Source organism: Hemicordylus capensis, chromosome 6, assembly GCF_027244095.1.
Source record: "Hemicordylus capensis ecotype Gifberg chromosome 6, rHemCap1.1.pri, whole genome shotgun sequence".
NCBI classification, from domain to species: domain Eukaryota; kingdom Metazoa; phylum Chordata; class Lepidosauria; order Squamata; family Cordylidae; genus Hemicordylus; species Hemicordylus capensis.
In genome coordinates, this window is record NC_069662.1 from 87,313,651 (window position 1) to 87,340,745 (window position 27,095).

Consider the following 27,095-nt stretch of genomic DNA (forward strand, 5'->3'; position numbering starts at 1 on the left):
AATATGAGTTGGTCCTGAAACTAGTTGGGACAGGCCCATAGTTGTCATGGCCTCTATGAACTACTGAGCAGCACCAGACAAGTCAGCCTCACAATGGATATTGAAGTCCCGCAGAACCAAAAGTCTGGGTGACTCCAACACCAACTCCGAGACCAGCTCCGTCAGCTCAGTGCTGCAAAAATCTGGCTTTGAATTCCCTCTCAACCATAAAATTACCAGGTGGCCTTGGGCAGATCCCTAACCTACCTCACAATGCTGTTGTGAGGATAAAATGTGACGGATACAGCAATAATCTAGACCAAATTTGAACACTTCCTCCGGTGAAAAGACCATTTTCTCTACTGATAAAAATTCCTTACGAAGTACACAGTGAGAAGAGTACATGACAAGAGCAAAAAGAAAAAAGAGACTCTCTTCTGGCTTTAACTTCAGGAATTAACTAGAAGAGGTTCTACAGAATCTTTTCTGTAGCCCCTAATTATTTCTGCAAACACAGCCTATGAGAGTAATTGCCAACCCAAGAGTCAACAGGTTGATCACAGTAACACAGTAACATCAACATACAACCTTTGACATTATTTAATAGTTAATAATTGCAGCCACAGGACAAATGTCAAGGAGCTCAAGACAGTGTCATGTAAATATTCTCTAATTAACAGCCTCTGGTAAGCAGCACCTTGTCAGAGTAGATGTCAGTCTTTAGATCTGCAAAACTGTACAAAATAAAAACTTATATCCTTTCTAATAAAAGGGGGAAAGACAGCCAAGACTTTTTCCAGCATCTTGCAAAATGCATGTGTTTTGCAACAGACATTCCGCTCAGAACCAAGCTTCTGTTTGAGAATAACCAACATAATTACAGAAAGATACAGTTCTGTTAATCATTCTAATGACATGTCACCATCTTAAATGTATGAGTGCTGGCAACTGAAAGATGAGAGAAAGAGGAACAATACCAATAACAGTTAAAAGGGTTTCTTAAAACATGTCATTCTTCTTCCTGTGCAATTCTAACACTAGCCAACTAGCCTGCAAGTTTGTTTGTGGCTGCTCCTGGTGCAATCAATATTTTACACCTCAAGGAATACAGCCATATGCATTTGTGTACATTTGTATATATACATACACAGAGAGAGAGAGTATAGCCACAACACAGGACTTTTTGCTTGATATTTAGTCGTTTGCTATAAGCACCATTCCTAATAGAAAATAGACCATGTCTCCTGCCTAAAAGGATGATGAAGACCATCTGTTTTGCTGTATCTTATGAATCTGAGGACTTTGCTTATGTTTTTTTCTCCCCCTTTAAAAAACCACATTACTAGCAGTGAACTGGATTTATTTCCCCAGTGAAAACTGTTGGCTACTAACTTAGCAACTACGGACGCACTTGTCCCTAAATGTGCAGGTAATCATTGCAGAGCCATATGTCTGTAATGAGGCCGAGAAGGACTGAGCAAGCTTCATCTGCAGTCGGAATGCATCCTGCAGTTAAATGAGTTTGTTTACCCAAGTAACCCAGAATTATGTCACTTTTCTTACAAAAGGAATAAAACACAACAGCTTTGAAGAGGTAGTTATTTAATGTGCAACTTGTCACCACCCTCATCTCTGCCATAATGAAAGCCATGTGGAAATTCCCTTGCAGCAAGGCTTCTGCAAAGCAGATCCCTCTCTAGTCTGGGTCACAGGGTGTGTACGTCTCAAAAGGAAATAACTATCTCTTTGCCTTTCACACACCTACTCGCTGCAGGCTGTGCAGCCAAAACATCTTAGCGATTTTTTGTGTGTGGTATGCATGGTCTCTGCTACATACAGGCCAGCAAGGTCACTGTGAAGACAGCAGGCTGCAATTCCAAGCTAGTGTATGTATCACTGTCATCTAGGGATGGGCATGGAACTAGTCCATGCACTCCTGGGGGTTGGAGTGGGAGGTCACTTTAAGGGACAGGGAAGGCACTTCCTATCTGCCCACTCCTGTCCGGCCGCTTTCCCCCCACTGGAGCCCTCCAAAAAATGGGTGCGCTGGGCTGCAGCATTCCTGTTTGCAGCCTCGATCAGCATCACCACACTCATGGCCAACACGCATGCATATCGGCCATAAGCGTGGTGACACTGATCGAGGCTGCAAGCAGGAACGCTGCAGCCCAGCGCACCCATTTTTTGGAGGGCTCCAGTGGGGGAAAAGCGGTGGGGTGGGGACTGGCACTGCCTCCCTCTCTCTTAAAGCCACCCACCCCCTTCCTTCAAACCGGTTCAGATGCCGGTGGACCAAACCAGTTTGGCACTCCAGAAAGGGTGCCACACTGGATCCGTGCACATCCCTAGTGTTATCTACATTAACCTCTCTGCAAAAATCTCATAAGTGCAGGGGCGTAACTACTATTAGGCAAGGGGAGGCAGCTGCCTGGGGGCCCCCACACCTCAAGGCCCACCCCCGAGGCAAGTCACATGACTATATATTGTGAAGTGTGTGTGTGGTGTGGGTGTGTGTGTGTGTGTGTGTGTGTGTGTGTGTGTGTGTGTGTATCAGCAAGGGGCCCATTTTAAAATTTTGTCTCTGGGCCCACTCCAGCCTTGTTACGCCCCTGCATAAGTGCTTTCCATATAGAATGTACTCAGGCATTACATCTTCATACTGGGGGACACTGGTGCATGCACGTTGCTCCATGTTTCCTTTTAAACAGAAGTCATGTAAAGGAGAACGGAAGAGCAAATGAATCCCTTCTATATCAGCATGAGAGTTTTCTGCACTCAGTGGTGTGAAGAGGATGGAACGAAAGGTGTGGGAAGTAATACTTGGGAAAGATGAGATGATATGGCATAGTGGCTGACATCCAGAGCAATGAACCACTGCCAGAGTGAGCACATTTGCGCTAGCACAAGAAGTTAGCTTAGTTGCACAAAGCGGGGTCTGCAGAATTGAGCTATTGCACTATAGCACTCTTGTGGAAATGTCACCATTAAAACTAATGAGGTTTGAGCAACCACAAACATGCTTGCATGTAGGGCAACACTAGTCTGGAGTGCAACTAGCCAGCGCAATGTCTCCTGCAAGTGGTTCATTGGATGTCAACTACTGTTTCAAGTTAATACTGTTGCCTGCTACATAAGGCCAGCAAGGGCAGAGAATTTGGGATACAGTGCAAGTTGTGCATGGGTGCTTTTAGCAAAAGGGAGATTTGGTGTGCTAAATGGGAACACCCAACCTATTCAACTCATATTGAGGATTTTAATAAGGTTACACATTGCTGTAATGTGCTTATATGGCTAACGTTTAAAAGTAGGTTGCTCTGTTGTATTTTTAATACCCAGTGCTGATCCCTCTAACACATGACTTTTTAAAAAAGAAAATCAAGATTTGTTCCTTTCACATAATGCAAGAGGATATAAATGTGCTTTGAATACTGCCAGAAGATATCATTTTGGATTTTGAACTCTGATACCATTTAATTATGACCATAACAAAGATGCCAGTTGAAAACATCAACTATTTTTGAAACCTTGAATGTCCAATCACTCTGAGAGACTCAACAGCCAACATTTGATGAATTAATTTTATTGTAATAATTTTGTAAGATATTTAAGGTATTTTTAGTACAGTATGACTCCAACTACAGTATTTATAATTTCTGTGATAGTCTTTGGCTGAATCCTAGATTCTGCTTTTCTGTTATCCAAACCTCAACCCCAGGAGTTATTTCCCTTAAATTCTTGCACATTATTCTGTTAAACTACAGCCTGATCTTCCAGAATATTTAAGATGACTCCAGGCTGCTTTCAATGGGAAGTAATACTCAGCATCTTGAAAATATTGACTGTAATTATGTTTTTTTAATAGTTCAATCCAACATGTTGGTAGGGGGAGGGGAAATTATCACTATATTTTAGCCTAGAACCACTCAGTTTTTTTTTTTTGTCATTCATGCTGGAATGCATGGTGGAATACGTGAAGAATGAAAATATGCAATTGAAAATGCAAAGTATGTTCACTGGGGTCCATAACGTAATGGAACCAGGAATCCCTCATTTCTTTTTCCACATTTAAATCTGTGAGCCAGTCTCCATAGGAAAAGGGCTGTAAACACAGCCACTCCCTAGGAAGAAAAGATTCAGTACATTCCTGTTTACTATTTGTTTGCTCAAATGTCATATGCTGGTGGTTTCATCTTCCAACAAAAGCACATTCATCCATTTGGCATCAAGCAGTTTTTCAAAGCTGTTTTACATGATTCTAATTGTTTACAGAAAGAAATTAAAAGATGGTCTTCCAAATTTTTCCCCTTAAAAAAAAAATCAGACAAAGTGCACAACGTTGCACTGGAACAGAGCTGATGCAATACAGAGAAAGAGGAACTGTAAATGAATATTAAGTAATACTTCTTGCAAGTTTTCTAACTTGGCCAGTTAACTTGCCCATTGGAAGTGGGGATGATAGTTTTCACTATGGCTAGGTCAAATTCAAGAAACCTCTGATGATAGCCATCAGTGACTGAATTATCATCAGAGTGTATTCAGAAACTACGGGCAAATCACAGCACTAAAACAGTAGCAAATAAGTGGTTGATAACAATGACATTCAGGAAGGTAAGCCTTCTAAATGTCTGCAGCTGCAAGTCATAACACAACATTTTATTCTATGTGCCATGGAACATAAAAATTTCAAGGCAAAGTTCTTGAAACCAGTGGTGGCACCAGAAGAAATTGAGGGGGTGTGCACAGAAGGGGCAAAGTGCATTCATGGGTAAGTGAGCTGTGTCCCACATATTTGATTTCTGAAACAGAAATGGGGAGGCGGTGCAGGGGCAAGCTGGGCAAGCCACTCATGCCCCCCCCACTGGAGTCACCCTTTCTAGAAACCACAGGATGTTGAACAGATGCACCTCAGCCTCCAGACTTAAAATAAGGAGCCATGCATGTTTAGTATGTGTATTGCATCCATCACTGCTTTTTCTTAACCAGATTTTAACAGTATTTTTTAAAATCAGTTTTATCTTGTTAAAAATTTCTTTTTGAAGTAATATTTATTCAAGGAATTCCTTATTTATTTATTATTTATTTATTTAAAATATTTATACCCTGCCCCTCCAGCACACTACTGCTCGGGGCAGCTCATAACAATAAAATAGATACAATATACAATAAAATACAATTAACCAAATTGAGTAAACAAGTTAAACTTGAGGTTAAAAACCACAATCACTATTAAGTTCAAATTAAAAGTTATTTTAAAAGCTAATACCTGAAAATTATAAAAACTAAAAATTAAAGAACCTACCAGATATAACCAAAGATGGAGCGTTAAAAAGGTGTGTCTTTAGTTGTTTTTTTAAAAGACTGAGGGAGGAAGCATGGCAAAGTTCTTAAGGGAGGGAGTTCCAATGCCAAGGAAAAGGCCCTGTTATGTCATATTTCCCGACATATTCCTTGTAAAATATGTCAGGAAAACTTCTCTCTCCACATACCACTAGAGATGGTGATGACAACAGATTTCCTCTCTCAAAGGGTTCAGCTAGCCGCAAAGTCCCCATTGCAGAATCAGTTTTGGATGCCTGAAGCCACAATTCCATCATCAAACTTGCCAGATTCTGGGCTGGTTCACACAGTGCCTTACAGGGTCACGTGATTAGAAAGAGGATACATTGAGAGTGTGTCCATCGGGATGTCTTCCATGGATGTCATCCTGGTGCCCTCCTACTGTGTCCCTTTACCACATGAGGGTAGGCTATTCAATTAAATGGTCCTTTCAGATGAACAGTCTGTTATGCCCCCTGTGCAAGGGGTATGGTCCTTTCCTGGTGCCAAGATGGAGAAACGCCACACAGACAGAAGATGAAATAGATGGCATTTTAATTAAAACAACAACAGCAGAGGTATAAGGGTTCTTCCATCCTTCTAAGCCAAAAGTACTAGGGATCCCATTGAAGTAGGGGACATGCTCTGGGGCGGGGTCTGTGGCACCTGCGCACTGGTAGCATTTTAAGAAGGCTGTCTCTTTATACATGACTTTAAACAAAGCAAATTAATTAAAGTGTGTGTGTGTGTGTGTGTGTGTGTGTGTGTGTGTGTGTGTGTGAGAGAGAGAGAGAGAGAGAGAGAGAGAGAGAGAGAGAGAGAGAGAGAGAGAGAGAGAGAGAGAGAGAGAGAGAGAAATAACACATTTCCTTGGCTTACATGTCTATAGTGAGCAAAAAGCAAGTGCAATTTGTTGCTTGAAGTTTTTCAGGGCATCTCTGGTAAGAAGCTGCAGCCTCTGATAAGAAGCAGAGCTTGTTAAAATTGACCCACGGATGAACTTCTGAGACGAACACTAGAACTTTCCGCTCCTCATAAGTCAATGGTCTTCCAGTGGCGGCGGGTAAAACTGTCCCTGTTAGTACACAGACCACCTCACATGATAAAGCAAAATTTTGGGAGAGTGTCAGGATGTCCACGGAAGACATTCCAATGGGCATGCTCTCAGCACATTCCTTTTCTTATCGCACGAGCTAGTAAAGTATCATCGAAACAGGCCTTCTGACAATGTGTTTCAGTTCTGGAGACTTTGAGGACTCCGTAGGCCTCACTGCATTTCAGATGTGTCCTTCACTGATCTTGTGAAATCACACCATCAAGCCATTTCAGCGAAGGAGGCTTCCACACATTCCTCGCAAGGCCTACTGCTTTTAAAGTCTTCTGGACTCATAATGGAACCCACCAAATTCTATGAAGCCCTGACCCATGCCATGTGATTCCAGCACATGTGGAACTGCATCTCCACCACTGAATTCTGAGTCTTCCTAGAATTTGGTGGCAACTTCATTTACAACAGATGCAAGTAATTTTAATCTACAAAAGCAAACATCAATGGGGGAACTGACAAAAAGCACATCCTATGATTACAACTAACACATGCCGTTACATTTCTGAAATGGGAACATTTGGGCCCATTTCCCTAGGGTCCCCCCACTTTTTTTGCTTTTTTATTTTTTGTTGCTTTGATTAAGAGCCAGCAGATGTAATGAATTGTTTCCGATTGCTGCTAACTGAAGGTGGCAGACAAACCTCTGTCACCAGCCACAGCCAGAAATACTGTCAGTCCCACTTCTCTGGGTCAGATGTTGCCAAAATGTATGTTCTGCATAAGTGACATGCCTCTGCACACAACCACCCTACAAACCTCTGGTCCTGCTACTGTAGCTTCAGTGGTAGCAACTGAATCCAGCTCATTCCTGCCAGTCTACATATTTAGAGTAATTTGTTAGAAATGTTTAGCCAGTCTTTTCTGACAGCATATGAAGGCTTAGCTAGTCCTTTCTAGGCTCTGCCCACTTGCTATATGGTTCCAGTTTGCATCCTACTATCCCAGCTACTCAAGTTCCAATCAAAGAAGAGTGGACAAAGCGAGAAAACTGCCATGGGTCCCACAAGGCTTAGAGATCCCCAATAATATTGGTTCATATTGACAGTATTTTGTGGGGTACAGGACAAGGGCCTCATGACTATATTTTGCCCCAGGCCCCGGTTTACCTCTTAGCTTCCCTAGTTCCAACTCCTTCCTTCCTTCCTCTTCCTTTCCTCCCCAGCCCTATCTTTGCCAAAATATCCTTCTTGATGCAGAGTTTGGGGAAGAAAGGAGATGCTGATGAAGAGCATATCCAGCCATAATGCAGTGTTAAACAGAAGCCTCATCAACTTCCTCCAGTTAGGCCAAAGTCTCATGTTCTCTTTTGCCTAGCAAAATTCATCACAGAAAAAAAAAATTAGTCATTGTATACATATTGTGAAAACTACTTCTGAGTGTACTCCCACAAGCAAGACCTGACATTTATTACGTCCTCCTCCCAGGGAACTTCATGTTTGATCAGAACTAGTGATCTTGCAAATAATCTTGCTCTTTCATGTCTTTGTAAATATATTATTGTTGTAATTTAGGGTGTTTGGCTTTGCAGTACCTTATAATTGCATCCCCCTGCCCAGTCCTTTGTTCTAATCATTTTTCGCTGCATTTATTTTACTTTTCTATTTATCTGTAATTCAATCTTCTATGTAATCTGATTTGTATTTACTTTGGATGCGGAATTCAAGACAGTGCTGTATCTCTCTACTGAACTCAAACTAAAGATGCTCTTTTAGGAAGACAGCAGTGGCTAACTAATGCTGCATGAAGAAGCACAGGTGCTGCTGAAAAGCTCCAGACTAACACAGCACCAGAGATTGTATAAGAGGGTGGCAAATTTTACCAATCTCCCCTTCCCCTGGAAGCATCTTGTACCATCCAAAAATATGTCCCTGTGGGCTGCACAATCCTCAGGACATGTTTTCTGATGGCCCAGGGCTTTACTAGGGGAAGGGAAGATAGTAAAATCCCCCCACATGTAATCAGTGGGGATTGCCACTGATAAGTAAGTGGAACCCAACCGCAGCACACATTCATCCCTTGTAGTGCCCATGATATTGGCTACTATGTTGCTCTGGGTTTTTGGATAAAAGTCATTTCTGTGGCATAAAATGAAAAAAACCGCTCTGAGCCATTTTGGGAAGGGCGATGTAGAAATCAAATAATAAATAAATAAATAAATAAAACAGAAAATATACAGAGTGGCTTAATCATAACTATCAATGGCAAGTAAAAAACCATTTGAATAGTATAAGTAGCTCACCTCAGGAATCCTCAGACTTTGCTATGATAAGCCTGCAAACAAAAAGAACCTTCTGAACCTCCCCAGTGTGTAGTACTGCTGTCTGCATGATCCTTCTACCTGGAATGAAGAATTTCCAAGCCCAAATGATGCTCCTTGATACAGGAGCTGCTGGTGTGGAAAGTCTCAGTGCCAGACAAAAGAATCTTGTGTATATAGAGAGATGATAATAATGAAGCAACTCTTAGCATGATTTGGCATGGGAGTATGAGAAATCCTAGCATATACACATGTGTAATAGAGCAGTTTAAAAGCATAGTCCCAGGAAGTTCAGGAGAATAGTCTCAGAATGTTCAGTTGAATTTACTTCCGCCATGTTGTGTTTTTCATCTTATTCTGAGGAAGGAGTGGAGGATTCTACCCATGCCTGCCATGCTGAAGACTGAATGTTATTCAAAACAGCTGTAACACCTTTTCCAAATTTCCTGTTTTGTGAAATGACAGCAGTGTCTGATTTGGCAAAATCCACTCAACATTGTCTCCTAGTCAACTTGCACAGAAATAAACCATCCCCATATGCTTTATTTGCTGTTTGTTTTTCCATCAGCTGCCTATAATGAGAGGTAAAGAAAGTTTGCACAATGAAAATAAGAGTGTCTGTGTTTAGCTCTAACGCCACAGGACAACTGCATGGATTGTAAAGAGTGGGAGCACTGTGGTGGCAGACTTTCTCTCAAAGAACCAACAATTTACCACTATTTTCCATAAGCCAAAACTGACACTTGAGAGAGAGCCACAGGCTTTCTTCATTACAAGTTGCTTCGTATTTTTGTTGTGCCTTTTATTTCATTAGGACGGACTGTGTTTACTTGATAGCACTTTGCACCACCACCCCCCCCCCGCCGACATCATGAAGAGAGTCTATTGATGGGCCAAACACATGAGCGATTACTATACTGAGAACTAACTAGTTCAAACTTTCACAGCACAGTGGCTAAGTGTCATCTTGCTTTGATTCATTCCAGGAGTTTTTATAACTGACACCATTTGTAGCTCAGACTAATTACCAGGTATCTGAAGGACCATGAGAAGAACAGGAGCCAATGGGCTTAAATGTATTATCTATTGTGTACATCAAAACAGAGAGCACATATGCATATCCAAACACATAATCATAGGAAAGCAAGTATTCTCAAGCCTTCATGACAAGGACTTAACCGTAAAAGACCTTGAGATCATCTCCTGAGATCCAAGCTCCATGTTCCCCACACTGCCAGAACAGCATGAAGGCCAGTGCTTTTTCTGAGCTGGCACTGTGTCAACAGAACACCTTTCCCAAAGAAGTCTACCTTTCTCACTTTTCAGTGGTCAGCTAAGTCTTGCCTTTTTAACATTATGAAGAGAAGCTATTTATGGACCAAAGACATGAGTGATCATTCTACTGAGAATGGTTTTAAACTTTTGCAGCATAGTAGCTGAATGCCATGTTGCTGTGATTCATTATAGTAATACCTTCTGTAGCGTATGGGAAGTTTGTGGGCACAACTTTTTTCAGTTGGCATTTTCATGTCTGGCCTTTTAAAACAGGTTTCTGGCTGCTACTGTTTTAATACAGACTCTGATGTGTTGATTTTTCAACTGATAACTAGTATATTGCTTTAACTTTTGTATACTTGTCTATTTTTGATATTTTAAATAGAAAAATTGGATTAAAATTCAAAAACTAAAATAAATACATAATCTTTAAAAACTGAAATGAATAGATAATAAAATCTCTGTTCACAGTCAGTTTCAAACCTTTTTCTAAAAACAGATCTGAAGCCTCTTTTGATCCTTGTACTCTAAAGCCTCCTGTATCTTCCCTTAGTTTTGTAGAAGAAGGAATTTCAGCAAGATTTTCACCCCTGCATAACAAGCAGCACTTCCCATATTTCCCTCTTCAACATAGCTATTAAAGGTGCAAGAGTCTTTGTCCTCTTGGGTGTCAGGTCACCCTATGAATAAAGCATGAAAAGCTATTCACAAAATTCCTGGGACTTTGGTAGGCTTGTACTCGGAACACAGAATTATAGTGATTGATAAGAGATATTTTCTGTCGCCTGCCCATCTTTCCTTATAAATGACTAAAATCAATACATTATCTGCTAACATCCCATTATCATTTTATCCCATTTTTAAAAAAACATCAAGAAGAAAAGCTGGCAACTAGAAGTTTATCATCTTGAATCACAAAGTTTGGTGTCTGTCTTCTGCATTGTTCTTCCTCTAAGGACAACTGCCATTCTCTACACTTTTCGAATGCAAGTGCTACAAAGGAGTGCAAGGAGCAACACAAAAGCCTTTCACACATATTCTGTAGTAGGAAATTTGCATTTGTAACCAAGGGTACAACTGAGAGGAGCTCAAGCCAATCTTGGTTCCCTCTTAAGTGTACCTGAGTGATACATATGTTTCCAACTATGTATTTATCTCATCTGAACACCGCACATTAAGCATACGCTAAGGTATACACTTGGAGGGTGGGGTGTAATTTGTCAATCAAACAGAAGAATGCTCTTAATATCTGCTCAGTGCCTGACTGCACAGTGGAGCACCCATGTCCTCCTTTATGGATCCTTGTATAGAACTAAAACTAGCAGTTCTTCACCATTCCTCAAGCTAAGCATTCCATATATATAGTAAACATAAATTCAGTACAGCAAATGGAACAACACACATTTCCCCATTGCTTCCTATGAAACGTGAATGATGATCAAACATGTGAGGCTTTGTTGCTCTGTCAATGGAAGCCCTGCCACTGCATTTGCAGAGCTTTGGCCTACAATCCATATCTGTAACTGAGGGCTGATTCTCAGGACAGCTTCTAGCACATGTGACCCTGCTGCATGTAGGCCAAGGCTGCTCAACTTTGGCCCTCCTGTAGATGTTGGCCTACAATTTCCATAATCCCTGGCTATTGGCCACTGTGGCTGGGGATTATGGGAGCTGTAGTTCAAAAACAGCTGGGGACCTAAGTTGAGCAGGCATGGTGTAGGCCAATGACTCTGTACCCTTGGCATTTTGCTCATCTCTCTCTCAAGTGGGACTTTAAAGCATTCAGCATTTAAAAGTCAATGTGTGCAGTTTTACAAGTTGTGTGGAGCTGCATCATATGACCACTTCCAGATGCAGCACCAGCAACAGGCTGCCATGATCCTAAGCCAGAGCCTTTGTATGAAGCCAGAAATAGAGTCTTAGAAGAAAAAGAAAGTGCAGTATAAGAGAACAAAGAAGAAAATCTAACAGTATTTCTAAGACTGAACCTGCTCCACTGAAAATCCCCCTATTAGTGGAACAGAATGCAGGCAGGATAAGGTGAACCATGAAGAGAAGGGGCGGGGGGACGGGACCCACCTCCAACACTACATTTTCCTTTCTCCTATAAGAAAGTGGTAAACTAAAACATCCAAAAAATAGGATGTAGCAAGCAAGGATGTCCGTCTAAATGCCAGTAGATAAGGGCTGAACAATGATTGCTGGATCTGAAGGACATACTGTAGCATGAACAGGTATATCAGTTTCCTTCAATTCTTTCACGGCAGCTTCCTTGGGAGCTATACTGGAGCATGCCTTGCTGAGAAGGATTTTTTTTTTTTTTAAATTTTGTATGACAGTTGCAGCACTGCTTTCTAGACAACTGGGGTTCACATTCAACGCTCTTCATGTGTACTGCAACTAACACAAGAGCATATAGGGCACCACAGTACATGGCAGAGTGCTGTCTCCCCTGCACCCCCACCCCACACACACTTTGCAAGTTACAATACACCTCCTGCGTCATGTTTATGGAACTAATTTGGACCATCTCAAAGGTCTCTTTAATCACTGTTGAAGTTCTTTCTTTCTCTTTCTTTCTTTCTTATTATGAATCACAGATCTGCTTTTTTTATTTTGAAGGATTAAAAGGTTGTGCTTCAAAGCAGACTTGATATCACCAATATATCATTGATAAAAGCCTACGTAAACACAAACAGCATGATGGGTGTACAAAAAAGTATATACAGTGGTCCCTCTACTTACAAAATTAATCCGTTCCGAATGCACATTTGTAAGTCGAAAAATTCGTAAGTCGAAAAGCGGTTTCCCATAGGAATGCATTGGGAACGGATTAATGCGTTCCGGAGCCTAGAAAAAAGACCCAGACCCCCAGTAAGGCTTGCAAACTGCACAGGAACATTTCTTTTCAAGAATAAACAGGCAGTAAACAGGCAGGCAAGTCAAGGAAACTGCGTGTAAAATTTGTAAGTCGAGGAAACCCCATCTAAAAATTTGTAAGTCGAGGAAACCCCATCTAAAAATTTGTAAGTCGAAAAAACCACATCTAAAACCGGATCGAAAACTGCCGTTTGTAACTCGAAAAATACTTATGTCGAGTAGTTTGTAAGTCGAGGGACCACTGTAAATTAAAACGGTTCCCAATGTAAACTTGCCAAATAGGCTGTTGCAGTTGGAGGGGGAAGATTTCAGCATGTGATCAAAGGTGATGACATACGAAAGACTGAAGGGGGCTGAAGGTCTTGTCATGTCTTGCTCCATAATTTAGTAACATTTCTGGCTTCCCTAACTGCATGCTTCTAGTGAGGAGCTGTTTCCTGTTTCCTTACCATTAATCAGCTAGGATTAATGTTATGATCTTCTGGAGAGGTCCGGTTACAGTTGCCACCAGCCCATTTGGTGGTGACCAAGGATCGGGCTTTCTCTGTGGCTGCCCCAGGAATATTTGGAATATGCTCCCTGCTGAAATAAGAGCATCTTCTTCTCTGTTTGCTTTCAGGAAGACCCTCAAGACTCTCCTGTTTTCACAGGCTTTTAATTAGAATTATGTTTTAATAGTTTTAACAATTTGTTTTAATAACTGTTTTATGCTGTTTTTATTGTGTCATGTATTTTAAACTGTTTTGAATTTTAAATATTTTACATTTTGTACACCACCTAGAGATGTACATATCAGGCAGTATAAAAATATGATAAATAAATAATAACAGAATCACAATTTTAGACAGCACGATCAACACATTTGCAAGGTTGATGTGTCTCTACAAACTCTCGATAGTAAATAATCCACACCTTCCCCCTTATCTTGGCTGCCCTCTCATGCCCATGTTAATGGTAAATTGATGACCTGGGGTGAATCAATTTTATCAATTCTACAACAACTTCTCCCTCTTGGAGGTGTTATGTAAAGCTACAAAACTGCACAGAGCATCTTGCACTGGGGCAGCTATATCAGTGCCCTGCATCAGGCAAGCGCAGCAAATCTGCTCACCAGTTGCAATCACAGTGAAACAGGCTACCACTATATATTTGGTATTGGCATATAAAATGTATTGCGTACACACAAAGACATGCACTCAGTTTGCACTGATGTGGCTAGCTGAGATACAGAAGTCACATATAGCTGCCCTGATACAGCTAGCAGGGATTTCAAAGCTACATATATATATAGAAGATACCATGAGGCCATCTTGTCCAAGCAGGGCCAGCTTCAGGTCCCAGGGGGCTCTACACAAACCTGCTCTCCATGGGTCCCCTCCTACTTGGATGGGTCCTGAAGGAGTCACTCCATCACCATCTCTCAAACATTATGAGCACAGAGATGGTCTCAGGGATCAGCAGTAGACTTTATGAGGGCCCTGGGGCCTTGGCAGGTGCTCAATGATGCCAACCCCTGACACTGGACATGCAAGAAAGCATCAACCGCCAACCATCTCTCTACAATTCAAATCTCATTGTATCACAAACAGACAACAGGAACCCACCTTAGATCGCTCTAGAGCAATGGAGCTCAGTGGTAAAGTATGTGCTTTGGATGAGAAGGTCCTGGGCTCAATCCCTGGCATCTCCAGTTAGGGCAGAGGATAAATATCCTGTTCCAAACCTTTGAGAGTCTGTGGTAGATGGTATGACTGGACTAATGGTCTGACTCCATATAAATATAGCAAACAAATAAAATACAGATTCTAATCTGACCTTGAAAAAAAGACCTTTCTAGCCACAAATACAAAGACTAGGCTGACCCTGAGTAGAAGTAAAGCCTATCCATTGAGTCGTAATTATTCAATCAAGATAAACTTTTAAAGAGAAATGGCTTCAATATTTAAAGCATGCTTGATTCACTTCACTAAAGCCCAGGATTATGATTAATTATATATGAACCCATCTTCATACCTCCAAGGAGCTTGGAGCAGCAGGCATACCTCTCATGTGGTGACTAAGCTTGGATTTGAACCCAGACTGCACTGGTCCAAGTCGAGCACTCTATATACTACACCACACTGACGCTCTGCTGGAACTCTTATCTTCAAAAACATTGGAAGACTAAACAAAGGTTTAGACAACAAGGAAGATCTCCAAAGCAAGATACTATCTAAACAACTTTGAAAGGTCGAGTTGTCATTTCAAGCTCTAGGAGCCAAATGAAGAAATGCCAAGACCACTTAGAAACTTTTCACTCTGATCCAGAGAAGCTGACCTGTCACGTAAACTTTTGAAAGCTTCCTGGCGGATTCCCATTTTTAGTTGAATTCCTGGTAATCCAAATTGCCTCAGATAAATATTATATATGGAAATTTGAAGGGGGGAGTGAATTCAGTCACCCCCAAAGTCTCAACTTTCATTTTGCTAGGAATGACAAGTGACTTGGTAATTGGAAACTTGCAGAAGAATATCTATTACCATTGATCTACAAGCATTGATGATCCCTGTGGAGCATTTACTCTTTTTGTAATATAGTCAATTTACCACACATAGTTACCTGCTCTCATTGAAGCTGTACACAAAAGAATGCACTGGATTGTGGATTTAGAGTAAAATCCTAATAACAATGAATTGTGAATAGTCTCAAGAATTTCAACGCAACATACATGAACGTTAGAACAGACATGCAACCCTACAGACATACATAAAAACTCTTACGTTTTATCTAAGCCGTTTTAAAAGAGAAACATTTGACAGTCTAATAATTTGACATTACTTTGGCTGTTGAGTGTGTATGTATTTGAATGAGTACTGATGACTGAATATGTACTGATGACAACAGCATTAAAATGCCACTGACGCTTCGTCTCAAAATGCCATTATAAAAGTAAAATAGGAATTCAGGTATCATTTTATAATTCTGTTTCACAGGAGTCTCTCTAATGCATCTACTCCATATTTACTGGCATCTTAACATATTAATATATACATATACAATATTAAACATATACAATATATGCAAATCTGAACTCCAGTCTCACTTTTCCCCTAAGTACAGCCAATCCAAATGTATTACCTGTCTTTCCATTTTAGGAAACTGCGTGTTGAAGATTTTTGGCAGCTTCATAGCGGAAAGCATAATTTAACTTGACTAGGATAAGAGTCAAAAAACATTTACTAAGAACATAAGAACAGCCCTACCAGATCAGGCCCAAGGCACATCCAGTCAGCATGCTGCTTTGCACAGTGGTCCACCATATGCCTCTAAGAAGCCCACAGGCAAGAGGTATGTACAACCCTCTCTCCTGCTGTTGCTCCCCTGCAACCGGTATTGAGAGGCATTGTGCCTCTGAGACTGGAGGTGGCCCACAGCCACCAGACTAGTAGCCATTGATAGACCTGCCCTCTGTGAATTTGTCTAAGCCCCCTTTAAAGCCATCCAAGCTAGTGGTTGTCACCATATCCCATGGCAGAGAATTCCATAGACTAATTATGCGCTGTGCGAAAAACATAGTCAGCAATTCCAAAAAGAGAGAGTAATTTGGTTGGTATTCTGTAACTTTCACAACACAGTGTGAGTGCTTAAAACATGGTGTTGGGAGAATTTTCACCGAGATAAGTTCAGACTTAATTATGTAGGACCTGTCTGTGTGGTACAAGAACAGGTTATCAGACCGGTATTATCAGACCATTGGTCCATCTAGCCCAGCACTGAGCAATTCCAGACAAGGAGATATTCCTTTTGAAAACAGAAGCTGTTCCTGTTTACTTCCTTTCTTTCCAGATTATGTATTTCCTTTCATGTTACATATTAGCAATTGTAAATGGATCAGTCAGACTGATTACTTCCTCTGTATGCTATTATGCTGGCCATTTGTGGGAAATTCATGAAAGAAGTTGTGTGTTTTGAGACTACTTTAAAAGTAGTCTGTGACTTTCATCGCTGATGACTTTCATTACAGATTTCCTACAAATGGCCAGCAGGTGGCGGTGTATAAAAGTGCATGGAGGAAGTAATAAGTTTGAACAACCTGTTTACAATCACTAATATCTAGCGCAACATAGAGTTATGTAATCTGGACACAGAGAAGGTAAATGTAAATAGTTTCAAATAGAATATCCCTTTGTCTGGAAATGCCCACTGTCCTCTCTAACTGGCAGCAGCTCTCAGAAAGTGACCTTTCCCAATTCTGATACATAATAATCTGTTTGGCTGGAATACTAGGGGCTGAACTTGGGACCTTTGGAATGCAAAATATGTGCTCCTCAGCTTATGAAGATCAAAGGGCCATTTTCACCATACAGTGACATGTCCTAGCTGGTCTGACCAAGGAAACTCCATAGTGTCCTATTCCTACTTCCAACCTCCATTAAAAAAAATCATGTTGGAGTGTGTCATCTGAATTTTTGGTTCAGATGTGACAATGTGTGTGGCTGGCAGTACCCATATGTCTGCCCAGATATTTCACAGGCACCAACACCTACTGGGTTCCCTTACCTTCCACACACTCAATTGGTCATTGATGGCCCAGCAGAGATTGTACTGTTATAATGCTTGGCTTCCTACTGACCGGATGGGGGAGTTTGGAGGGATAGAGCTTAAATGAATAGAAGCTGCCTGCCTTTTCAAAAGACGTGTCTCATGGTTTCCATCTGTATGGGGAGCTGCCATTCAGATGTTCCCTGACAAAGCAACAGGTGATTCAGAATCGCTAACAAAACCAACAAACTTTGTAACTTCCCAGGAATAACACCAGATGAAAACAAGAGATACTTTTCAGTATTCAAAAACGTCACTACTTCAGCTGTGTGTTTATTTCTGGAGCGTACTTATCCGCTTTGGAAGAGTGGCTAAAGGAACTGGACTGGACTTCTGGGAGAGGAAGAATAAGGTTCCTTTATCTTTAAAAAAATGTTGAAATTAATTTTCATGGCAACACGAAGTCGGGGAAGTGTTATTAAGGGCTGGCTGCCTGCCATAGGGTGGAGTTTTGTTTTGGTATCCTTTTAGAGCTTGCAGGTGTTTGGCATGAACTAGAATGAGGGACAGCTGTGATAGTTCAGATCTGAACTATTTCCCTCCCAATATTTCTGAGAAATGATGCAGTGTGGTGATGTCTTATACCTGATATCCTCTACTTGTGTGGTATATCAACTGGATCATTAGAAAAAGTCTCCCCTATTTTATGGATTTTTATTTTTAGGGCCGCTCATAATGGTAGGATGGCAATGAATATCCAGATGAATGGAGAACAGCTAGTCTAAATATCTGAATGAATTAATATCTAGCCCAAACCTTATCAGTATATCTGGATCAAAACATGACTCTGTCAATCTATCCTAATCTGAGATATCCTATAGCAATATATGTCATAATTATAATGGCTGACACCCTGACTGATGCTGTGCTAGTGCAAACACATGCTATACTAGTGTAAGGATGTTCGTTAGCTATTTATTTATTTATTTATTATTTATTTATTTATGTATTCGATTTCTATACTCCCCTTCCAAAAATGTTAGTACACTAAGTTAGGAACAGGGGTGTATCTATAATTGAGCGAAGGGGTCCAAATCACCCCCCCCAGCTCCTGAGGGTCCCCCAGCTCCATCCCTCTCTATCTTTTTCATTATCTCCATCACTCTGAGGGGCCGCTGGAGAGAGGAGCAAACACAGGCCCCCTCTCCCCTAGCTATGCCACTGGTCAAGAGCTTGGGTTCCAGACTAATGTTGCAGTGGTAAAACAGGATGTAGGATGTATGTGATGCTCCTCCTGCTGCTGTGAAACCTCTTCCTGAAACCTCTTCCTTAGTCCATAAAGCCTGCAGGGAATAATGCAAAGTTTCCCACTATTCTTGTTACACAAGCACAGTGCTTTACAGACAGACCAAAAGCACAAGAGATTGCGCAGCTTTGAGCATCCATTCAGCTACATGATCTCCTTGTTGTATCTTTGTTCATTGCACTAGTCTGGATGTGTAAGCCAGTATTTTCCCAATTTATTTCCCACAGACTCTTCAAAACTACAGGTGATTGGAAAGTGGTATTTTTTTAAAAAAATCCACTTCCATGCAGATAAAGACATTTGACTGCATCCCACGTGCTGAATGCTGCTGCCTTGCACAATACTTGCTTGTTTGGCTTTTTGTTCTGTTACTTTGGCCGCGGGGGAGGGGGGGGAGAGCAGAATTGTGACTATTTCCAATTGGATTTTTTTAAAACAAAAAAGCCAATGGTTGTTTATCACTCCAAAACTTGAATCTGATCTTGCATGTCATGCACAAGTTCCACACTGAATAGGACCATTTTGGGATCCTCTAGCAAACGTTTAGAACTTTTGGAGAATTGCTTTAATGCAGTGCACAGTCCTGGCTTGACTAAAAGGACATTTTTAAAAAATGAATGCAAACTTGGAAAGCTGCCTAAAAGTGGCCAGTATGACTGCAATTTTCCTGACTGCAACAAATTCTATAAATATTTTGTCTCATTTACATGTCAAGCAAAATAAATGATTCTAATGTTGACTATCTCATCGGTTTTCCACTGCTAAAATACTGTATCTCTGAATTTTAAAATGTACTATGGCACAATAAATATGTCCCTGAGTGCTGTGTAACCCTCATGGACATATTTTAGGGAATGACAGTTAGCTTCAGAGCAAAGGGGAGATTGATGAAAAACACCTCACCTGGAAGTCCATGCTACATGTTTGCTGTATCAGCGCTTCCTTAGTTAGTCAATGAACATTTAAATCAGCCACATTCCATATGCCCTAGAGAACTGCGGCGGTTGGGGATTATGTATTTGAATGATTCCAAAAAGGAAAAAACTCTCTGAGAACATCAAGAGGAAGACTTCTAGTCTAGTGTTCTCCCTGGCATGCTAATTTCCCATGTGCTGGGAGGATATGATGCTGGAATGCAATTCCTCAATCTTTTTTGTTTTTCTTGAATCCTTGAATTCACTTTTGCAGGTGACAAACCCAGTTGTTTTTCTGATGTTTTCATTTTACTACCCTTCATAGCAGACAACAATTAACTTTTTTAACTCCCCTGAATTTAAAAAGTAATTTGACTCTTAAGTGGGAAGGGTTTGCTGAGATAGAAATAACTAAATAACATTTAGATCTCCAGCATATTCCAGCTAAAGTCTTTTTAAAAAGTGTACCCACACTAAAGGGCTCCAGCTTATAGCACAAGCCTGGATGCAATATAATGGAGCAAAACTGAGGGTGGAAACTTTCAAACATACTAGCTGTTTATAAGCACACAGTGCAATTGTCTAGTGACAAATGCGGATGGTTTGAATCAGAGAGCAGCAGATTCTGTTATCCAGTTTCTTCAAGTCTCTCCATCATTCACAAAAAGGAGAAACATTTACTAAAATTAACTGAGATGCAATTGAGAGATATGCAATGGACTTGTAAAGCAAATCCATTATGTGTAGATATATCAAACAAGAGTAGAAATGGATAGCATTAAATCAAGACAAAACTAAAGTAAGTTTGCTCATGTGACTTCTCAACAGAACCACACAGTTTGGCTTTTCATTTAAAGACACAGGAGTTTGCATTCAGGCTTGTTAATCATAATTCAGCATCACTGAAATCAGTGAGACAAATTAACCAAGACTAACTAAGATCTCATTAATTTGAATGATGCTTCATCATGACTAAGTCTAGATGCTGCTCCCATCAGGTGAGAAGAGATGTGGAAAATACATTTTTGTCCAAATGTGAAGTTTTTAAAACTTATAAATGCAGTTGATGAAGTATCTGAAGTAAAAAGAAACCAACACACCTCAAATAACAATCCCTATAGCCCTAATTGGTTATTTTATTTGAATGGTTTTCCTGTCTCTCTGCAGTCTTCAAAATATCTCTTATCATTTGTTGAGCACCATTTTTGCCATATAAAATCTTACCATCCAGACTCGTCTAATGCATGTCAGGAATAATGACTCACCTAACTCTCAAGTAGATTCCAGATGGTGGAACTTGGTGACAGTTGCTCCTCAAAACAGGGACTGTTATATGGAGTCCCCCAGGGCTCCATTCTGTCACCAATGCTTTTTAATATCTAAATGAAACCGCTGGGTGAGGTCATCAGGAGATTTGGTGCTAGGGGTTATCAATACGCTGATGACACCCAAATCTACTTCTCCTTTTCAACTTCATCATCATGAAATGGCATTCATTCCCTAAATGCCTGCCTACATGCAATAATGGGCTGGATGAGGGATAACAAATTGAAACTGAATCCAAGCAAGATGGAGGTGCTCATTGTAGGGACTCAGAGTCTGAGGGATGAGTTAGACCTTCCTGCGCTGGATGGGGTTGCACTCCCCCGGAAGGAGCAGGTACAGAGCTTGGGAGTATTCCTGGACCAAGGCCTCACTCTGGTATCTCAGGTGGAGGCTATGGCCAGGAGTGCTTTCTATCAGCTTCGGCTGATTCGACAGCTGAGTCCATTCCTTGAAGAGGATGACCTCAAAACTGTTAGAAGTGAAGGACTTTGCGCTGTCTCTTGTCTCAGTGACATAGGAGGACAGACTAGTGAATCAGAGGGCTAGAGGGTCAAGACATTGGTCATCACTTCTCTACTGCTCTGACACTATCCCTTTGGAATGTAGATTGCTACTCTCAGGGACTAACTTCCTTCCTTCCTCTCTTCTCTTCCTGTTCCTTCTACCTTGCAACATGCAAGCTCCTCTCCCTGCACCATGTGTGCAGAGATGCAGAATCCATCTGCATCCAGCTAAATAGACAGATTAGAGATCCTTACTCCTCACTTTTCTATCTAGAATGGAGTTCTTTAATAAATGCCATATATATTGATTTGAAACTATGAACTGGCTCCAAGTTACTTTACTCTCAGCATACATGCATGCCTTAACTAAATTCCGCTGTGTTGTCCCTCTGTGCACTCTGCTATAATGAAAAAGTGTTTCTCCTACCAGAGAGAATTCCCAACAAAAACAGTGGTACTTGACTACTCCAGGGTTGACTACTGCAATGTGCTCTGTGTGGGACTGCCTTTGTACGTAGTTCAGAAACTTCAGTTAGTTCAAAATGTGGCAGCCAGTTTGGTCTATGGGGCAACCCAGACAGACCATATTATGCCTCTTTTGAAACAGTTGCACTGGCTGCCAATATGTTTCCGGGCAAAATAGAAAGTGCTGGTTATTACCTTTAAAGCCCTGAACAGCTTAGGTCCGAGTTATCTTAGAGAGCACCTTCTTCTGCACGATATCCACCGCATGTTAAGGTCATCTGAGGAGGTCCATCTTCAGTTGCCACCAACAGGTCTGGTGGCAATTCAGAGGCAGGCCTTCTCTGTAGCTGCTCCTGGGCTGTGGAATGCACTCCTGGCAGATATCCATAATCTGAGTTCATTATTGGCCTTCAGGAGAGCCCTTAAGACCTATCTGTTTGGCCTGGTCTTCCAGGGTTTTTAAACTGTTTTTAAACCATAAAGGTTTGGCCTGGTTTTCCAGGGTTTTACAAACTCTTTAATTGTTTTAATAATGGTTTTATGTTGTTTTTACAGTTTTTATTTTAATAGCTAATTGATTTTAGTTTTGTTTTAATGTAAACTGCTCTGAGCCATTTTTGGAAGGGCAGTACAGAAATAAAATAAAATAAAGAGGGGAAAGGATTAACCAGTGGAAGAGCAAGAAAATAAGGTTGTAATGATTTCGGAGTAGAGAGCTGGAACTAGAAGTTGATGTGACCACAAAACAGGAAACCAGGAAAGAAAATTAAAATGTCTGCCTGCAGACTGTTAAATAAGGACTCCTGAATGTTCATGTTAAGGAACCAGTCTTCCTCCCACTATGATCTTTAAATATCACTTTTCACAGTGCTACAAATGTTTATATTTTGCAGCCCTTTGAATACATGCATAATCGCTATTTTAGCACCACCTTGTGTATCAACTACTCACTAAAGACTTATAAAAACACCTTCCTATAAGTGTTCAAAATGAAGGCTTAAATCCCTGTAGAAATTACAAAGTGAGAAAGTTGGCTTTTTGAATTGACCACAGGCAATGTCAGCATTGCACTGCCTCATTCCATGAATTATAGTCCATTAATCTACTAACACTTCCACCCTGATGTAGTGGCCATCTTTTCGCATATTATCATCACACATTTCCTTGTTGTCTATATAAATGTATCCGTCCCAAAATCAATGTATCCGTCTCAAATGTCACATACTGAGGTCATTCACACAGTTAAAAACTATGTTCTACCCTGGTTTGGAAGCTGTGTGTGCTCCCAATTTTTGGTTGTGTGGAAGCAAGATAAGTGGAAAACCTGGGTAAATGTGATTGTGTGGAAGCAAGTTGGGAGGAAAACCTGGGCAGCTTTTCCACCTACCTTGCTTCCACACAACCAAAAATTGGGAGCACACACAGCTCCCAAACCAGGGTAAAACATAGTTTTTGACTGTGTGAATTACCTCTGGTTTACTGGCAAATGTGACCCAAATATCTCCCATTTTGGTTGTATTTTACTCCTTATTTAGCCTGTGTTTATTGTTGACTGCTTTATTAAATTAAATTGTCACAAAGTTTTTCTCAGCATATTAGCATTTGAAGCAGAAAAACTTTTGTAGACTTTTCTGAATAGGTCTGTTTCATTATACAGCATTAACTAATTAACAAATTGCAGCAAGATATAGATTACCATATTTTTTGCATGTATACCCTGTGGATTAGACTTTCCCCCCTTTCCCACAAGTGGGGTGCTGGGATCTAAATGGACGCAGATTATCCTAATTTATTTTTACATATGACAGCAATCCTGGGGGGTGGGGGTGGACGGCCCTTCCTGTCTCCATTCTGCCTGGCAGGGTTTTTCAGCGAGGCTTTCCAGGCACAGTTCAAGTGCAAGGCAGTGGGCAGAGGTGTTGCTCGGGCAGCATGCACTGTTTGCCAGGCCTCCGGAGGTGGCAAAAGGCTCCTGGCTCCCAGTTCCCATACCAGGGGCAAGGGGCTAGTTCCAAGAAGCCCCAACGGTATCAAGAAGAGCAGGCCAGAGCACACCCAGCAGTGGCAATGACAGCCCCACTCTTCCCAGGCAGTGGCCACTGGTGACAGGCACAGGAAACAATGAGCAGCATGCGCCTCCCTTCAGAGCTACAATGAGAAGCTGTGTTGGCTCAGGAGCAGTGTTGGCACTGGCGAGGCTCCTTGGGATGGTGGCCGAGGCAGCTCCTTGGCGGTGGCAGGACAGTGTGGGCAATGCAGCAGTGCTGGCTATGTATGGCCTTTCAAACAAAATTACTAGCTGTCCACAGGGCATACTTAGGTGCACGGGTTATCTCTGCATGCAAGGTGTGTATGTGAAAATATGGCATTTACCTAATTTTAGGATAAATAACACTATTTCTGTCGCTAGCAATAAGGTTAGAACAACTGATCCAACCAGGTTTGGCAGAAAACTCTTGATAGTTTCCAGCTACTTCTGGGTATACAGAAGAGGAAATATTTTATTCCATGCCTTCTTGGAAAAAAGTTTTAACTTTTTGCCTGAAAAAAAGTGATGAAAGACTAACGCTAATATTTTGATTAGCTCGTTTAATCTTGGAAAACAGTGCATTAACTATTCTGCGGTCTGTTTTAACTGTTTTTATATTGTTTTACATTCACTATGTTTTTAACTTTGTACGCCGCCTAGAGATGCCTATATCAGGCGGTATAGAAATATGATTAATACACAAATAAATAAAATAATACATATTTCCTTATGCACCAAGATAAAAGATGCAGCTTTTAGGGTAGCTAAATATCTTTGCCAGTGTGATTTTATACAAAACTAGAACAAAATCTCTGTTTTGTTACTCTAGACTGTGAGGCATTCAGAGACAGAAATCCTGCTTTTCCACTAACTCAGAAACAGTAATCCAGGCTCAAACTTTGCCATAAGATTAACTACAATTATAATTAAATGAATAGAATATCACCTATTGACCACTGCTGACAACACGCCAGAGCCCAGCAAACTGCAACCATACTGGATTGCACAGCTGGATATAGAACAATACAGACTTAAACTCACACAGAGGAAGCCATTCCAGAATTTGCAGAGCAAACTCCTGTGTTCTGAAGGTTTGCTGAACTGCAATCAGGATGTGGCTCAGGCCCAGATGGACCAACAGCATGACATGATACAAAACAGAGCCAACATGTCCTAGGGTTTGTCTTTTAAAATTCCTATAGTAAGTTATCCCTTTATTACACTCTGTGCTGGTTTTATGATAATAAGTAGTAAAAACTATTTGTACAACAGCATTAGCAAAAGCTGGATGTATGGGAAGGAAGCAGTCATTGGAATATCTTTAAATAAACATTCAAAGTGCAACCAAGAGAACTGACCTGAGGATCCGAGAACACCTGCTGCATACTGTTGATTGGACCATATGGGACACCACAACCTTCAAAGAGCTCTAGCCATTTGGTGGTCTCTTTTTCCAAAAACCTAGGAATTTAAAAAAGGAGCATGCGGTTTGAACTATTCATTTCAGCCAGAATTTTTTTTTAAAGTTAGTTTCTATCTAAACAGTAAAAAATGCAGTAAAAATGTTCTGCACGTGTTTCTCGGAAATAAGGAGACCAAGCCTTGGGGCAAGAATCATGCTTAGACTGACTTCCAATTCTATCTGATTTTCTGATGTGATCCAGCAGCGATACAAACCAAAATTATCAGCAGTTTCAAATGTAAGCCAGTACATTTCCTCCCATTCTTAATTACAGTAATGAGCTTCACTTTTTTCTCCATGTCTTTATTTTTCACAACAAAAAGATAGATGTGATGTGGTTAAGAGTCCTGTGTATGGGGGAGAAACACTGTTCTATTTTTAAACACAAAGATCCAATTCAAAGCTTCACAAAGTTTTCCCCGCTGTTACATCTGAAACACATGTCCCAATTAACAACCACAACTGTTGGTCAGATAAAAACATTGATTACATATTTATGTGTTGTATGATTGTAATATCTGTCCTGAGGTCATCCGGTTTTGCATATGATATACTATATTCATCCTCTGCAAACCAAAATTCTTTGGTTTATTTGGTTGCCTGCTTGGGGCCATTTATGGAATTCTACATTATTATCATATTCACATCATTAGACACACATTTCCTGTTTTTCTTAGTACAGCGTTGCTTCCTCTTTGCTAAGTGAAGTTACTTAGTAGCAGTTCACAGACAATTCTGAACAAATACAAATAAGAAGCAACATTAAAAGAAGCACTTATATTGACATTATAAAGAGGAACTGCTTAGGATTGCTTCCTTGTGTGTGTCTGTGTGTGTGTGTGTGTGTGTGTGTGTGTGTGTGTGTAAGAGAGAGAGAGAGAGAGATCCCTGAACATCTGCATATAGTATGCGTTGCAGCAACGAAACACGGCAAATAGCAGTCTACATGCAGCCTGATACAAGGCTAGGAATGTTGTCAAAGCCTTGTTAAAACTCTTTTGTATGATCAGCATCTCCAGGTTGCAACCGGAACTGGTGTTTTTTCAGGGGCATACCAAGGTTGGAGTGGGCCCGGAGACTAGATTTTAAAATGGGCCCCTCGCTGCCTTCCTCTCCTTCTCCTGGCCACATGTCTCTGCCAACTATCCCAATTACAGTTACAAGGTGTAAATAACAGCAGAACCAACTAATACAACAGTATCAATGAGAACTTTAATAATTGCACATATCCCAACAATAACATCTCACCACCAGCCATATACTATGATATCCCACACCGCCATCCAGAACTTAATGCAGAGTATTTTGCAGTCCAATCCTATACAACAGTAAATTCCCCCAGACTTAGAGGAGCTCCCCGTCCCCAAGTAAGCACGCAGAGGATTGAAGCCCAGAGGTTGTTTTCCCTGCATCCACTGACATCACTCAATTGCTTCCAATCTCCTATAATTTCTTAAAAGTCGCTTTGGAGGATGTTGCACTTATTTTTAATGGTGAGAACAGCAGCGCTCTCGTGTTGATCATGTGAACACCACTGGGTCCCTGGGAGAAAGAAATCACTGTTGACACCACATCCTAAGTGACATGACAGTTTTGCAGCACACAGAGGAGAGGTTCACAGGCAGGTCTGTCAGACAATACCTAACCGAAAGTAAAGAAGAAGATGCAAACAATTGTTGGCAGAAAGCATCATCCCCTTTAACACAAGAGAGTGCCAACCTGAAGTCAGGGATGAGGCAAACGTTTATGCCCA

The 27,095-nt window shown here is 40.9% G+C and overlaps 1 protein-coding gene across 7 annotated transcripts in view; it reads right to left on the bottom strand.

The window, feature by feature from the left end:
• Window positions 1-27,095, bottom strand: part of SUGCT (succinyl-CoA:glutarate-CoA transferase) — a 475,994-nt gene that overhangs the window by 216,312 nt on the left and 232,587 nt on the right. For all 7 annotated transcript variants that reach the window (XM_053264039.1, XM_053264038.1, XM_053264045.1 and 4 more), the window contains exon 12: window positions 25,239-25,341. In XM_053264039.1, the coding sequence (XP_053120014.1) occupies window positions 25,239-25,341 (103 nt within the window). The remainder of the gene's footprint in view (window positions 1-25,238; window positions 25,342-27,095) is intronic.